Source organism: Mustela lutreola, chromosome 10 (genome assembly GCF_030435805.1).
Source record: "Mustela lutreola isolate mMusLut2 chromosome 10, mMusLut2.pri, whole genome shotgun sequence".
In the NCBI taxonomy this organism is placed as follows: Eukaryota; Metazoa; Chordata; class Mammalia; order Carnivora; family Mustelidae; genus Mustela; species Mustela lutreola.
This window is the reverse complement of record NC_081299.1, coordinates 62,044,556-62,062,376: the sequence shown is the minus strand read 5'-3', so window position 1 is coordinate 62,062,376 and position 17,821 is coordinate 62,044,556. Positions and strand designations below refer to the sequence as shown.

At 39.0% G+C, this 17,821-nt stretch overlaps 1 protein-coding gene across 1 annotated transcript in view; it reads left to right on the top strand.

The window, feature by feature from the left end:
* Positions 1–17,821, top strand: part of ERICH3 (glutamate rich 3) — a 113,146-nt gene that overhangs the window by 31,742 nt on the left and 63,583 nt on the right. The window contains exons 5-8 of the mRNA XM_059138523.1: positions 8,842–8,935; positions 11,382–11,507; positions 15,091–15,162; positions 17,001–17,129. Of these exons, the coding sequence (XP_058994506.1) occupies positions 8,842–8,935; positions 11,382–11,507; positions 15,091–15,162; positions 17,001–17,129 (421 nt within the window). The remainder of the gene's footprint in view (positions 1–8,841; positions 8,936–11,381; positions 11,508–15,090; positions 15,163–17,000; positions 17,130–17,821) is intronic.

The following is a 17,821-nucleotide window of genomic DNA, read 5'->3' as shown; positions in this document are numbered from 1 at the left end:
TGGAGTTTAGATGTAGGCCCTCCTAGAACATTATCAAACTCCACAAATTGCAGATTTAGTGACCTCTGAAATGCAAAGCACCTCTCGATTAGGCTCTTGTCTCTAGCAATAAAACTGTGCTCATTCACCTAAGTCTTATTTGATTTTCTTGAGCATAAAATGATGTAATCAGTTTTTCCAGATTTGTAGGTGAGTTGAACCTTTCCTTTTGTGGCAATATAAAGAGATATCTTGCATAAAATTTCTTGATTGAAATGCTGCTGAAAATGTCAATGTGTTTGCTAGAGTCCTCATGTTCTTTTTGTTGGGGATAGGAAATGATTGAAGGAGTATATGAGCCCCTTTGGTCAAATATTGCATATAGAAGATGAATTTCTGGATAAAACTGTGTAAGGCATACTTCTGTATGTTGACTCATGTAATCAATCATTTTATTTAATAGCTCCTGTGATATATCTTGCTACTTATTTTTGAAATTAGTGGTGTGCTGGTAAACTGGCTTTTCAGAAAGAAAAAAGCCTAGATTTATAGTGTTTGTTAATTTCTGTGGTGTAAATACTCCCACGATGGCCAATTTCATGCTAACAATGGCTTGCAAAACTTTTGAAAATCTTAACGGTTATCTCATTAGAGCCAGTATGAGTCAGCCCAATACTCCACAGTTATTACTTTTAAAATATAGTTTTGCATGCTTTCTAATTGTTTTATGTGGAAAATCCTTCTCTCTAACCTCATTTTGAGGCTTTTAATGGTAGGGATCCTGCCATATTCTTTCCTCTTCCCCAGATTTATTTATATATGTGCAGTAATTAAGCATACACAGTGACCTATTACATCAATATTAAGAAGATTCTTTCACATTTTAACATTACTAAAATCATCTGTGCTTACATCAATGGCATACTATAATGTAATTGGCAAAATTTTCTTCTTTCTTAGTGTTTCATATAATCATTATTTGAATTTCATGAAATTTGTTAAGTGCCGATTAATTGATGTTTGACACAAGTGCAATTACATCCTATGGGCTAAACTGTCTTTTCACATATTACATTTACCTAAAGAAGTTATCTTTCTATTGTTATCCTTATGAGAAAAATCTATTGTTTGAATATATTGGCTCCTTAGTGTCCCTCCTGTTCTTTTGTCTTAGTGCTCATATTTGGCACATCAAAATTTAGGATCCAATTTATTTTGTACATCCTGGTATGGTGCCAAGAACTGTCTTCCTCCATCTGGGAAGTGTCCCTTTTGAAAGTGAGGATCACTGGCATCACTGGACGTGGTCATCGGACAGTGTATATATTATTGCCATAACATTCAGCATCTAGTGTTTCTGCTGCCTGGCATCTGGCATATAGGAAAAACCTTGTGATAGGCAGAATAATGAATGCCCCTCAAAGAAGTCCATCCCTGTCTTAGTCTTCACAACATGTGAAATTTACATGGCAAGGGAAAATTAAGTTTGCACATGGAATTAAGGTTGCTAATCAGCTGACCCTAAAATAAAATGGGGGGAGCCTCTAGAATGTGGAAAATATCCTTCTTTAGAGGCTCCAGAAGGAATGTAGTCCTGATGACCCCTTGACTCTAGTCTAGTGAGACCCATTTTGAACTTTGGACCTCCAGAAGTAGAAGGCAATAAATTCGTGTTAAGCTACTAAGTTGTGGTACTTTCGTACAGTAGCAGTAATAAACTAGTACAAGCTTCATTAATTCAGATAGGCAAAAATCACAATTTGATCTAAATAAAACTGGTTGTGTCAAAATTATTCTTTATATTCTCTCTTAACAAGCTTGCTAGGGAAATTTGCATCATAAAGCAGGTTGCAGAAATATATATTAGAGAATAAGATAATTTAAAGATTTCAGAATATTGTTTTTATGCTAATGATATGGCAAATTACAAATGAAGTTATGTATTAATTTCATTTGTAAGTATTTTCATTTAAAATTTTTCTATTTCTGTACCAGGGAATTTATGGAATTACATTTTTCTGTGACGATTTCATGATTCTTATTTTTCTGTCATCATACTTAACATCCTGGTCCCCACCTTAGCAGGCCCTGGTGAGTGGTATTCCACTGTGACTTGGCAAATATTATAAGGAGCAAGTTTTAGGTTATATAATCTTTAGCAAGTGACTTAAACTAAGCTTTGTGTTCCTAATCCACAAAAGACAAAAGAGACAATTGTGCTTTCTGTTCTGGACCATAGGCTTGTATCCTCCTCAGATTCATATGCTGAAACCATAATCTCCAGTGCAATGGTATTTGGAGCTGGGGCTTTTGGGAGGTAGGTCATGAGGATGGAGCCCTCATGATGGGATTAGTGCCCGTGTAAGAAGAGGCGAGAAAGAGCTTGCCTTTCCGTCTGCTCCGTGCCACGTGAGAATACAAAGACCAGATGGCTGTTCACCATCCAGGAAGAGGGCCTCACCAGGAGTCTGACCGTGCTGGCACATTGACCTCAGACTTCCAGCCCTCAGAACTGGCAAATAAATATCTGTTGGTTAAGTCACCCAGTTCATTTTGTGACAGAGTCTGAACAGACTCAGAAAATGGTTCCAAGAAGTGGAATGCTGCTATAACAAAAATACCTAAAAATGTGGAAGCAGGTTTGGAATTGATAATGGAGTAGTGACTGGAAAAGTTTTGAGGTGCAAAAAGTTTTTTCCAGCTTTATTGAGCTATAATTGACATATAATATGGTGTAAGTCTAAGGTGTACAATGTGATGATTTGATAGATGTTGATATTGCAAAATGTTTACCACAATAAGTTTCTTTAACACATTCATCATCTTGCATAATTACTTTTTTAAAAAATATATAATTTCTAAGCAACTTTCAGGTATATGATACAACATTGTTAACTGTATTCACCATGATGTACATTAGATCCCCAGAACTTACGCATCTTGTAACTGGAAATTTGTACCCTCTTACCAATATCTCTTCATTCCTCCTACATGCAATCCCTGGCAACCATCATTCAGTATTTCTATTAGTTCATTTTAAAAATATCCACATACAAGTGAGATGGCACAGTATTTTTCTTTCTCTGAATTACCTGACTTAGAATAATGCCCTAAAATATATTCATGTTATTGCAAATGGCAGGATTTCCTTTCTTTAATGTGGAATAATAATCCTGTGTGTGTGTGTGTGTGTGTGTGTGTGTGTATTCACCATATTTTCCGTATCTTTTATACATTGATGGACACTTAGATTGTTTCCATGGGTTGGCTATTATGAATAATGCTGTAGTGAACTTGGGGGTGCAGATATCTTTTCAAGATCATGATTTCATTTCTTTTGGAAGTATTTCCAGAAATGGGATTGCTGGATCTTATGGGAATTCTATTTTTAATTTTTTGAGAAACGTCTATACGATTTTCCATAGTGTACCAATTTACAGTCCCACCAATAATGTACAAAGGTTCCCTCATCTCTCCCTTCTCACCAACACTTAAGATCTCTTATCTTTTGGAGAATAGCCATCTTAACAGATGTGAAGTGATTATCTCATTATGGTTTTGATATCCATTTCCTTGATGATAAACTGAGTATCACTTCACATACTTGTTGGCTATTTGTATGTTTCTTCTTCTTTTTTTTTTTTTTTTTTGAAAAAATGTCTTTTCAGGTCTTCTCCTCATTTTTAACTGGATTGTTGTTATAGTTATTATGCTTACTTTTGAGTTGTATGAGGTCCTTATATATTTTGGATATTAACTCCGTATCAGACATATGGTTTGCAAGTATTTTCTTATGAAGGAATTTTCCTGTAATTCTGGTGAGAGCTCTCAAAAAATAAAAGGGAGCTGGAGAAAAAGCTTCCTTCATCTTAGAGAACACATAGATAATCGTGTACAGAATGTTAGCAGAAATATGGATGGTAAAGGTCATTCCAATGAGGTCCGAGTTAAAAATGAGAAACATGTTATTGGAAACTGGAGAAAAAGCGATCCTAGTTATAAAGTGGCGAAGAACTTGGCCGCATCTTGTTCATGTTCTAGTGTCTTGTGGAAGGTAAAACAACCAAGGTATAGTAAGTCACTTGCTCCCAGTTACGGAACCAGTAATGATGAGGCCAGGATTGAACTGGAGCTGGAGTCTTGACCACTACATCTGTCTCTCCCCTCAAAGGTAGACAGTATGGGGAGAGGCAGTGCTGGGAGAGGGCTTAGGTTCCAGATCGCTGAGGCCAGAAGAAATTCTTCTATCACTGTGGTATATAAAGAAGTGTTACCTTCGTCAGGCTTTTCTATGACTGGCTCAGGTTAAATGATAATCTTGTTTTAGAGATTTTCCATTTCAGGAAGATGGGAGTGCTGTACTAGCTTTCATTCCATGGGCCTAAAAGAAATCACATGATTCTGTGTATGTGGAGGGGCTTTGTAATCTGCTAATGGGATGGGAGTTTATACTTCTTGCCCAACTTAGGGCACAGAAACTGACATGGAGACACTTAAATATGCATTATCTATTTGTGAATGAAACAATCTATGACACAGGAGGAAATAAAGTATGCCCACGTGCGTGCACACACACACACACACACACACACACACACTGTATGTATATGTATACTTCCCCCTTGTATACTAGACTGGGAACTCTGGGTGCAGTGTCTGTGCCATCTCTGAATCACTGGTATCTTATGGAATGCCCTGAAAATAGTCAGTGCTCAATAAATGCTTGTGATTAATAATATTATAGTGCTTGTCTTTTCAGATGGGTTTTTTTTTTTTTTTTTCCTCTTTGGGGGCAGATGGAGGGATTGATAGGAACCACCGACTTTATTACTTCAGAGCTCCACTTCTATATTCTACACAGTGGGAGGCAGGGGTTCCAGGGTTAAGTGTTGAAGGACTGCAGCTGGGAAGGCAGCACTCCCAGTGACTCAGCAGCCTGCTCCTCTAATCCCTCCACCGCAGGAATGTGGGGTGTTTATCAGAATGGAGGAAACAGGACCCGTCATAGAGACAGGGTCGCTCTGTTTCCTGGGGGACCATCTTCCCTGGTGCATTGAGCCAGATAGTGGGTTGTTCTTCACCCGGTGACCAGAGAATGGGTAAATAGGCTTATCCATCAGATAAAGAAGCCAATGAGTTAGGCCTGTCTTGGCATTTAGCTGTGGGACTTAGTGTGAACAGCATGGCCTTTGAATGATATAGTCACAGTGGCCTGGTAATTGCTGTGATCAGCGCAGTTGTTGATCTTGTGGACCACAGCAGTGAGGATCATGGGACAGGGTAGCACGACCAGAAGTCCAGCTTTGACCAGAGATGCAGAGAGTGACTTACAAAGGGAGTGGAGTGCTGCAGGTGCAACACAATCACCTCGGGTGAGGTGACCTCATCTGGCCCAGGGCTCTGCTGAGGGCAAGAGAGAAAAGAAAAGGGTGTGTGTGTTGGGGGAACAGTGGCAGTGACTAGAGAGGACAAAGGCAGAAACATCAGAAAAGCTCTACTAATCGAAATTTGTGGCCGGGTCAGTAAAGCTCTTGTAATTGAGCAAGAGCAAAGGGAGGCCACAAACCCATACCAAGCACATGGGAAGAGAAGCAGAGCCGACAGACCACGGTTGTGGCTGAGACACAGGATTCCTACCATCTCCCTGTGGAGGCTTCATGGTCTGAACAAGGCTGACATTTGCATGGATACAATAGAAATGTTTGCTTTGACTGCTAATGTAGTCTCATCAGTCTCCTGGGACGGACTACCATAGACTGGGTGGCTTAAACAACAGAAATTTATTTCTTGCAGTTCTAGAGGCTGGGACGTCCAAGATCTATGTGCCCACAGATTCAGTGTCTTGTGAGAGCTGCATCCTGGTTCAAATTGGGTTGTTTTCTTGCTGTCTCCTCATATGGTGAAAGGGTCAAGGGCGCTCTCTGGGGTCTTTGTAAGGGCACCAATCTCATTCATGAGGGCTCCACACTCTAATCCTATTACTTTGGAAGCCCACCACCTCCTAATACCATCACACGGGGGTTTAGGATTTTAACATACGAATTTTAGGGGGAAGCAAACATTCAGTCCTTAACAACTGTTTTACTAACTCTGTATATAATTCACTTTAGTACAATTTCTTGTTAACAAACAGTTTGTCACTCTGAAGTTTCAGTTAAAAAAAAAAAAAAATTAGGCACTGCTGAAAAAGAAATCAGTGACCCTGGATGAACCCAGCTAGTTATTTTTCAAATTTTCTGCCAAGGCCAGATATATGATAGTCATGGAAAGAGTTGTTTTACAAATAGCATCCCAACCAGGGACTTTCAATCTTTAAAGGTGAGAAAGCTGATGTGTTCAAAGGTTTCAATTCCACTGGACCTTTCGGGAAGACTGGAGGAATGTCATGGACACATACTCATTTAGTATGAGCCTGAGGGGGCAGAATTAGGATGAGGTGTCGCCAAAGCTGGCTAAGCATTATTCTTAGGACCTAAATATTGAAAAAGTTACAAATTCTGAATTGAAAAAAGGGGATTCTTTTCAGCCAGTAGGGAAGTTAAAGTTCATGTTATTCTAACTTTTTGACCCTATTTCATTTAATCAGGGTTTTAGCACTCACAGCTATCCCAAAACTATTGATTTTTTTTTTTTTTAACTAGAGCCTGAAATACAGACAAAAGACTATATATGATATCTGTCTAATAATTTATCTTAAGAATCTGTGAACTGTGGAATCATGATTGTTAGGACCGAGAGACACCTGCTCACCTTTCTGATAAGAGTTGCTGAAAAGATATTCTGAGATTCAGAAAGGGTAAGGGATACAGTGTTGACCTTTTGGAGACAGGAAACCTTTGATGAACTATAGGACACCAAGACAGTTCATTTAAAAGATGGTTTCAAAGCATTATCTGGGGCTGGTTTCGTATGTGCATTACAGAAGCCCTCAGGTTGTCTTTTTACATAAACCCTGTGAAATAATGGCTTCTCATGTGGCATCTTGGCTTCTGGGCTTTGTAACTGCTTTCAGTGTCTTTTGTGGACAAAATTAAACTTTCCTTACCATTTGACAGCATATAACTTTCCTAAGATGGGCGTTAAGGAGAAAAGAGGCAGGAAAAGGTCACCAATACCATCTCTATGTAATTAAGGCAGCTAAATAAAATTGTCACTAATGACATTTACTTGACTGTATCATATGCGTTCCTGCTGTGGCCTCCAAATAAGTTAAGGATTAAGTGCTCGTCACATGTACAGACTGTGAATCTGCTGCAGGTAATAAAGTATACATTTTTTTAAAGACAGCCTTATTTTAGGGATATGTTTAGGCTTGTGAATTCTCCCTCTTTGCCTCTTTCTACCTGTCTCTCTCTGTCTTCAACTCTCTCTCTATATATACATGTATGTACCTACACTCACATTTATGTGTATGGATGAACACACGTGCCTACCTGGATATACACATGTAAATGTAGGTGCATATGCTTTTGTAAGGTAATAATAATCAGTGGAGGGTAAGCTAAAACTTTGAAAAAATAGCTCCAGGGCCACCTGGGTGGCTCAGAAGGTTACATGTCAGCCTTCTGCTCAGGTCATGATCCCAGGCTCCTGGGATCGAGCCCCGCATCGGGCTCTCTGCTCAGTGGGAAGCCTGCTTCTCCCTCTCTCACTCCTTGTGCTTGTGTTCCCTCTCTTGCTGTCTATCTCTCTCTCTGTATCAAATAAATAAGTAAAATCTTAAAAAAAAAAATAGCTTTAAACTTTGATTGTAGACTCAGAGTGACCACCTTCCAAGATATAAGATGTAATCAAGGAACAAATTTGTTTTCCTTTAACTCTTAAAATAAAAGACCCTAAAAAATCAAAAGTAATCTATGAATTTTGTGGGGGAGGGGAGGAGTTCTGGATGTGGAATTCTTGAAATTGTGTGAGATATAGAGACATAGCTATAGATATAAATATGGAAGTTAAGACTTCTAGGCTGCTGAACTTAAACTTAGAAGTTTATACCAGTAGGAATGAGACCTAAACAAAATTGTGTTTTCCCCTATTGAACACATCATTATTTGGGTACATAATAAATACTTCCAAAGGGATACTAAGAATAACACAAGATCCTGCCCTTCCAATCTTGATATGATATGTAGTATACCTCAAGGTTTTAGGGAGAGGGGGTGGAAGGTAACACAGAACATCCAGTTTGCACTGGGGAATATTTGCTGGGAGAAGACATGATTGTGAATCTCTGATCCTACCCACTAGCTAACAGGTCAGAGAGAGAGAGAAGTCTTGGCAGTAATGTTGGCATTGTGTCCTGAAGATATGGAAGAATATGTTGAGGAAGTACCTTTAAGTTTGCTGCTGGAATTTAGGGTAGGGGCTGAAGAGTCCTTGGAAGGAACTCCAGATTTCCCATCATGCTTCCTCTGAGAAGCCTTTTTTTTTTTTTTTTTAGAATTTTTTTTTAATTTTTTCAATTTATTTATTTTCAGAAAAACAGTATTCATTATTTTTTCACCACACCCAGTGCTCCATGCAATCTGAGAAGACTTTCTTGACAGCTGGAGTTGGTCGTCTCCTTCTCTGTGTCCCCATGAGTTTTGCATATTTCTATTGTTGGATTTTTCACACCCAATATAATTGTTCATGTCTGATTTCCATACTTGTCTGTAAAATAAACAATGTCAGGACTGTCTCTCAGTTCTTATCATAAAACCTGGAAAACTGTAAGTCCTCACTACCTGTTTATTGAACACATACATGAATGACTAGCTGTCTGGAGTGAATGATTATGCACAGTTTGGGGATGAGAAAGTCAAGAATCGCTAGGCTATCAGGCAACACTTCAAAAACCTTAATGGTTTCATTTTTCTCTTCCAGATTGCTGGCAGCATATAATAGTCTTACTGATAAACACCTGACTGGATATTTCAACAACACAAGGATAAGGCGGCATCTCCTAAGATCAGGCCTGGTAAGATTTGGCTTACTTCCTACCTGCCCTCTTGTTTCATTAAATGCAGTAGTTCTCTCTCCCTTTTCTGGTTTCTTCTTTGAGCTAATTAGGGACAACATTCCCCTCACTCCTTCATTTTAGAAAAATTACTTCTTTCCAGAACTCTGATTTATCTTTTTGAAGCTGTGTTTCAAAAGATAGGAAGAGCGGTCGCAATGACCGCTAAGGCTACTTATAAATTATTGAGGAAAAACCCTAAGAGCTTCCAATAGCATATTTTACTTGTTTGTTTATTCATTCATTTATTCAACACATATTTATTGAACATATCGTATGAGCCAGAAACTGTTAGGGATTAAGCATAGAGAATACTTTACTGTCTTCAGGAAAAAAAAATGTTATTTTTAATAATCACAGAATATCGTGTGGAAGACATGAAGAGTTCAAATTTTCCCCTTGAATTTTAAAAACCTGTTTCCTTTCCTGGATGGTTTATTGGTAACTTTCGTGTCCTTCCTTAGCTCCAAAACTATCATTTCCACAAGATTTCCATTTCTCTAAATGTTCTTAATGTGAAAACCTTTAAAAAATACAATAGTTGTCCATTGAAAGAAGTGGGTGTGGATATAGAAAGTGTGAGTAAGGATTTTAGCTGTTTACCTTTTTAAAACACAGTGAATTTCCTTAACCCTTGTTGCCATGGTGTTGAAAGGATATGCATTGTGTTTCTAATTGTTGTTATGTGCTTGGCACTCTGGCTGGGTAGGTCTCCAGAGAGCTTGCTTTTTGTCTCTCCGGGCTTTGTTATCCGACAGACCTGGCTGAAACCTGGCTCTGCCATTTACAAGTCAGAGACTCTGGAACAATTCATGCAGCTCACTTTCTTCACTCCAGCTTCCTCAGTTGTTAAAAGAAGACAATGCTACCCAGCCCTCAGGATTGCTGTGGCAGTAAGAGATGTGTCATAAGCAACTATTGTGGTCACTATTAACATTAATTCTTTGGATAACAATCTGCGAGGTTTATGTATAAATGGGAAGGATGTACTCATCAACACATTAACGCGCATTTTTTGAACATTGATTATGCGCATGACAGCTCACATAAGGAAGATTTCTCGAATACTGTGGTTCAAATACAGTTCCTGACTCAGCAGTGTCCAGCATCATTTGGGAACCTGTTAGAAAATGCAAATTTTAGAGCCCCACCCCAGACTTATTGAGTCAGAAGCTGTGGGCCGAGGCCCACCAATCTGTTTTTCAACTTGTTTTCTGATTCGGATGCAGGCTTAAGTTTAAGAACTTCTGCCCTTGTAGCGGCTTCCAGTCTAGTTGGGGAAATCAGATCTCTCAGAGGGGAGAGGACGAGGACCCCTGTTAAATGGAGAGGGGGCCACAGTACAAGATGTTCTCAACATTTTTTCTCTGTTGGAAACAAATAGCATGATATCCCATGGACAGACAACACATTTCAAAGACTAACTGAGTTATTTGTGATTGGAAACACTTTTTAGAACCATACCCCTTTCTTCCACTGGGGTTGGGGGGGGAGCTATATAAAAAAAGATCATCAGTATCCAATCACTTGTAACACAAATCTCCTTGGTCTCTGAGCTCCAATACATTGAACCAACAGTGTTATAAAGCTAGTTATCCAAAATTAAGAAGTATGTGGCCTTGGATTAGACCTGAAGGAGCAGAGCATAATTAAATGGAAAGGGAGAAGATGAACAATTCAGAAAGGATAGCACCTTCTGTTTACAGAAGATACAGAAACATAATACCAAATAGGCCCTTAGGAAGGAGTAAGAGAAAAGAAAAACAAGTAAATAAAAAGCAGAAACTATGACTTCTGACATTTTCAATGATGCCAGTTGAAATCAGTCTGGAATATTTTACATCTGCAGCCCTGAATAATCTGAAAAAAATCTGAATCATGACAAATTAAATTACATTCTGGGTTGGACAGTGGAAGGAGAGAAAGCTGTGTGAAAATAATGAAACCAATTATTTTTAAAACAAACTGATGAGCACCTCTGTAGCTTACATGTTTTGCCCTTCAGAGTCATTTCCTGTAAGATCATCAGTCCTGTGATCACTGCTCCTATTCATTGTTTCAAGGTGCCACCACACCTCCTCTTCCCAATGTGTTAAAAAAAAAAAAAAGAAAGAAATGAAAGGAACACCTGGGTTCCATCAAGAAGACATTGTAACTCTAATGAAAACCTTGTTTTAAACGTCAAGTGCACCACCTGTGTGTGTTTTCTCAATGATGGGTATATGAGACTGATTTTTTTCTTTATGAAATATTCATTAAAAGTGAACATTTATCAACTATAGTGGTATACTCTCTTATGCTTAGAAGACACTGCCACTCGCTCTGTCACTCTCTCGCTCCCTTTTTGGTAACGAACAGTGTATTTTCTGCTTTGTATTTCCATGTCTGTTTTATTTATTCATGTCAGATCACAAGAAGTGGAAGGATACTTTCTGAAAAAGAATACAAACTAAATATCATGAAGAAGGATCACCAAAAATATATCCGGGAGTGCCTAGCTCAGGCTATTTTCCATAAGGTTCTTGATATGGAGGTAAAGTAATCACATTTTCTTTATAATAGATACTTTCTAATATGACAATTAATAACACTCCTGTACCCAGAAGCAGAGGAATTCCTCCTGTATTTCATGGAAAAGGAATGGAACAAGGTTCCCTGAGAAATACTCTTCTCTCTAGGTAGCAAAGTGCCAAGAGACTAAGCTTTTCTCCGTTTCAGTTAGGGAAAAATACGGACATCAGTATATATTTTGTGGTATTTAATTTAACAAGTGTAGATTTTTAATCCATAATGGCTACTCAAAAACATACCGGCCCTCACCATCTGTACCTCAATTTCCATTTGCTAAAAAAAAAAAAAGTGACATCTGTTTAAATATCAGTAATTCCACTGCCATGAATTATTTCAGATTTGTTATTCTTTTAAGGCTCTGAAGCTGAGCCGTATGCTAAATTTCAGGGAAGAAGCATTGAAACATCTGCTGTCCCTCCTACTTTAGGCCACGTTGGTCAGCGTAGATTCATAAACTAAGCATCAACAACTTTTTTTCAAGTCTGACATGGCATTTTTAGTAGGATATCTAGCTAACTTGATAAATTATTTTAGCCTTGCTCCATGGAACTTATAGTTTCAAGCATCAACACCATTTTAATCTCCATGAAAAAGCATGTCACTTCTTGGCTTGGCCATGCAGCAGTAAATCAGAAAAGTTGGTTGGTGAAAGAATTGACCTGTGAGTGCAGTAAACATTTATGAACAACTGTAGAATCACCAGTAAACCAATACTAAGTGTAGTGCCACTTAAAATATTTATTATTATGCTACCATTATACTGAGCAAGTGTTGCATTCAGATAAGATATGATCTGTTAATTTAGGAATTCATTTTATGTTTTATATCATGTGCATGAATTATGTGGGATCATTGTTTATGGTCCCCAAATTCACTTGCTTATAAGAGTATTAGTTGGAATTCTGCAACTAGTGTTAAAAGAATAGTACAGTAAATTAATCTATACCTAGTTTCAAATTTAACCAATAGATACCAAGTTTGGTATTAGCTTTGATCTTTGAAGTTTAGTTTTCCAAATTTTCATGTAATTGACACATCATAACTGTTAAGTATGTTATTATTTCAGAGTCTTCATACATTCTTAAAGTTTGGAATAGATATCTTAGATAAGTGTTAATATGTAATATATAATTTTATAAAATGTAATATATAATTGTGATATACAATACATTAATATACTTAACAAATGGAATATGTGTCTCTAAATTGTCACATCTCACATTTAATTTATGCCGATGCTGTTTACTAATGCTGTTATATATTAATATTCATGTATTCATGCATACAAGAAACGTCAGTCATTAACTGTAGGCTGACCATGTGCCAGTATGAAGTTATGTGATGTAGCCATGAGATGTAAAAACAAAAAAAATCCAAAGCCAAAAAAACCACAAAAAAACCAAATAAAAAACTATTGTGAAAAGCGATCACACGCTAGGAGAGAGGAAAAACCAACCGGGCTCAAGGAAGATGGGGATGATGACTTGCCTCTGTGAGAGTCAGAGGAGGCTGAACAGAGGTCCTGCTATTTGAACTGGACCCGGAAGGCTAAATGAGGCACCACAGGAAAGCCTGAGAAAGGCACTGGAGAGACTGAGGACCGCAGGCCTGAGGTAAGAGAAGAGAGGACAGCGTGGCTGGGCAAGAAAGCTCACTGAGGCCAGACCACACAGTGGGCTGGTTGAAGAGCCGCAGGAAGCGACACTCTTCAGTAGGCCGGGCCCGGTTTCTGGAGGGCCTTGAGTCCCCAGCGAGGTTTGGAGTGTAGGTGATGAGGCGATGAGATGTTTTTTTCAGCAGGGGCATGAAGTAAATGAGCAGAGCCGTGTTAGAAAGATGATGTTGCTAAAAATGCGGGAGATGGATTAATGAGCTGGAAAAGATTGGAGGTGGGAGGTCAATTAGGAAGCTGTTGCCGAAGGGTGAGGGCTAACAGCAGTGGGGGAGACGCTGGGGAGAGGCAGCTCTCCCAGATGAGAGGAGACGTGAACCGGAAGAAAGATTGACACTGACTGAACGAGGAGGGCTGGGGAGGAGCCAGAGCACCGCTGGGGGGCGCTAGCGCGGCAGGTGGCGCGCGCGCTCGATGGAGCTCAGGGACCGCCGCGCGGGTGGAGGGGAGGCTGGGAGCTCAGCGAACGCGGCAGGGCTAGGAGGGAGCTCTCTCGCCTGGTGGAAAACCAGACCCCACAGAGAGCCGGCCGGCTCTCACAAGCTGCCGAAGGGTGAAACCCAGAAGGGCTGGGGAAAAGAAGGAATTTGGTGTGACCGAGAAACAAAGACGTTGGTGGCCTTGGTGCGGACGGGTGAGGTTGAGAGAGAGGGCTGCAGATTTGGAAATAAATGGACAATGGAAAATGGCTGGTAGCGAGCGTAATGAGGTGTGGTGATCCGAGGGTGAGAGAAGAAAGTTGAGGGAGAGAGGGAAGGGAAGTGTCTGGAGAGGAGGGCTGATGATACTCGCTAGGGAAAGATCGAGCCCGCAGCGTCCCACGGCGGCACGAGGGGATCAAGGACGCAGAAAAAACACTTCAAATGCCCTCAAATGTGTCTGAATGATTTCAAATAGTATTGTAAGCAGCTTACTTTTACATGAGGTTTATTTTTAAATTATATAATTAATATATTGCAGAAAATTAGGAAAACTCAAGAATGGACACAAAGGAAAATAACTTCAGAGAATCCTTCCTCTCAGAGAGCACTGCTGTTGACATACATTTCCTTTTAGTCTCTGTTCACATTTATGCATTCATAAAAACATGCTCAAAATGTGGGGCCAGAGTCTTATGAAAAGTAAGTAAATAAGAGCAAAGAAACAGGAAATTAGCGTCCAACAGACTGAGCCCCAGATGACAGTTTTACCACTGACCAGATGTGTGACCTGGAGCAAGTTCCTGGTCCTCTGCCTCCGTTTCTGCACTCATGCAATGAGACCGCTTAGCAATTAGCACTGTTCAAGAAGAGATGACGCCCACATGATGCCCCTTCCTGGCACGGCAGCCCCACAGTTTGAACTTGATCAATTAAATTGTATTTCTGTGCAATTCCGTATTTTACATTTTTCCCTCATGACATGTATTTTCCATTTTTTCTTTACAAAATCTTCATGAATCTTATTTTAATGATTATATTCTATCCTGGTATATGGATGTGCACAAGTGTTAACCATCTTCTTTAAGATTTATACTGCTTCTGAATTTTTACTTTGAAGGAAAAATTCCTTTCAGGTAGCATCTTTGTGTATAACACAGATATGTTTTCTTTTAATTTCGATTTCCTCCTAGGTTTGGAAGTGAAATGTGTCGGTTAAAGGGTAGGGACACTTTTCATTGCATTATATTAGGAATCGGCTTTCCAAAGAGTTGTACCAATTTATATTCCCACTTGCATACTTACACAGGTGATTCTTCTCCATCTCAGTGACAAGGTGGGGGAGGGGGTAAGTGGGGAATACAGTCAGCTGGTGAGATTATTTTCCTCTAAAAAAAAAAAAACTTTGCTGTAATTGACATGATTCTCTCCTCTCTTCTTTCCCTTGTGCTTAGCGTTATCATCAGCTTGAAATAAAAAGAAAACTGGAGACCTTAGCTAGGAAGGAGCGAATTCAGAGATTTAAGGTAAGGTGCTACATAATTCTTTTACTTCATAATATTATTTTATGATTTTAAAAGTCAGTGACACCAGTATTGATGCTTTTTGAGGCACTTTACTTTTGAGTACTCTTGGCTGAAGTCAGGTGATAGTTTCACCAAGACTCTATCTTGGCCCCCAAAATAGGGACAAAGCTCATGGCAAAATAGGGGCTTCTTCTGCAACTTTGTGAAGTACAAAGCTTTCAAAGCAAACACGGAAACATCCTTTTCAAGTTTGAAATTTTGTTTTTGTCTTTTCTTGACTGATATGTAACAGAGACCGAAGGATTTTTGTTTTGTGTTTGAAAAAACTGAAAATAGATGGTGATGTTGCCAATGTGATGGAAAATGGTATTCTCAGAATTATCCTGTGGCACATTTTCATGCACAGGTGACCCTTGAATACAGTAGGAAAGAGATACCTTGGCAAACAAAAGCCTAAGATTTAGACGTTCTGTACAAGGCATTTAAAATCTCCTTATTTGTTTTTATTTTTATTTTTATATTTGATAACCCTTCTTTGCAGTCAACTTATGAAGCATATACATTTGAATCGGGTTGAGAGGTTCAATTAAGCATGTCTGAAAGATTTCATTTGAGGTTGGCAGTTTTATTCAATTTCCTGAGCCATTTGAATGGTCAGGTAATTCTTCATTTTCTGTGTCGTGTCACAAATGTGGGGCCCAAGATACATTTCACAAACTAAGGAATATTTGTAAACCTTCTGGAGAATACGTTGCCACATATAAGGTGGTAATTTTTCCCTCTTGCCTAATGGACTCAAATCTGCCTATTCCGTCATGATTAAAAGAGGCTCTTGTTACAAAAGTATTGTTAAATAACAGCAGGTAGGTCATTTTTTCAAGATCAGAAAAGTTGGGGACGCCTGGCTGGCTCAGTGGGTTAAGCCTCTGCCCTCAGCTCAGGTCATGATCTCAGAGTCCTGGGATTGAGTCCTGCATCAGGCTCTCTACTCGACAGTGAGCCTGCTTCCCCTCTCTCTCTGCCTGCCTCTCTGCCTACTTGTGATCTCTGTCAAATAAATAAATAAAAATTAAAAAAAAAAAAAAAAGATCAGAAAAGTTGGTGTGTAGAGATTTCTGGTTAATTCAACTTTGCCAATATTATCCTACATCAAGGATTGAGTTATACATTCTCTAACTTACTGCTGGAATGTTGATGAAGAAAAATGGTCCCTGGAAATAGTGACAAACGCTGCCGGAAGATGTGTGGGATTCACTTTCACCCCGGTTGGCGGACACGCTAACTAAGCACGTGAACATGTTAAAACACTGGCAGAAATTCATGAGAGACACTCCAGTTCCTCCCTATATGATTTTTATTCATAACAATTTTCACTTTGTAGCTGCATTTGGTGAAAGACCTGTGGTTTAAGTTCCTCATATAATATGCAACCCTTTTGCTTAGGGCATGATTTCATTATTTTTTTAAGGTAGAAAAGTAATAGTTTCTGGTAGTCTTTACTGACCAAAGTTGTGAGGAACCCGGTGCTTCTTGTAGTGATCTGCTTAGAGCGGATTCATAAATATTGTTGCTAAAATCCACTGTATCCATAGCTGTTTCTTTGGGTACAGCTGTTTCTTACAATATAGCAGACTGAAATTCCTGCCTCTCATTATCACACCCAATGTACCACTACAGCTATGGAAACTTTTTCTGTCATGATAGGCCTCAGGAGGAACACTTTTAAAAGTAATGAGAAAGGACTTCTTTAGTAATACAGTATCTCTTAACTGTCAGTCAATAACATAACCTTCATTGCTAATTATGCATCAATTTGTTCAATCACTTTCTTATTCTAGGGAGAATCCACAAGATGGTCTATAGAAAATAACATGCCAGTCCTGTCTCCCCATCCCCCAGCTGGCCCGAAAACTAACCGTGGCCATAGTGTCCTGGTTGATGAAGGACATTCCAGTCCAGGAACACTGGTGAGTCATATTAAATACTCTATCATGTACCATTCTGACTAAATAATATATAATTTCTAATTACTCTCAGAAGGAATTCTGAGAGTGCTTTTCTTTATAATTCTATGAATCCTACTGAATGCCAATGTGGTGTTCTATCTGTTCAACTGTCTTTATTGAATGCCTCACTTTTAATCAGTATCACCCTTGTCAAATCCATTTTGCTTGTTAGAGCTAGAGTAGTTTCTTTAAAGTGCAGATTACTTGTTACTTACATACCCACATGCCTTCACTGGCTCTGTGACATTTTTTAGAAAAACCTAGACTTTTTCACCTGACATTTTAGACCCTAAGCCATACGACCTCAATTTAGCCAACCCAATATTTCCCCTCATGATTACCCTTTAGCACTCTACAATGCAGCAAGATTGAACCACTAGTCATCCACATATGTCCTGTGTTTTCTGACCTCTGGACTTTGTCCTCGCTGTTCCCTCCACTCTCACCTTACCTGTCAAACTTATTTTATGCACACAAACTCAATCATACCATATAGCCTGTCGGGCCAGATACTTATATTTGTGTTTCTTTTATCAAAAGCATGGGCAAATACTCTAACGTAAACATAGTTAAATGTGCAGAGATTCTATTTAAAGAAATTGCCCAAACCAACGTTTCATCCCAGTTTGATTCATTTATAATATAGAGATGGG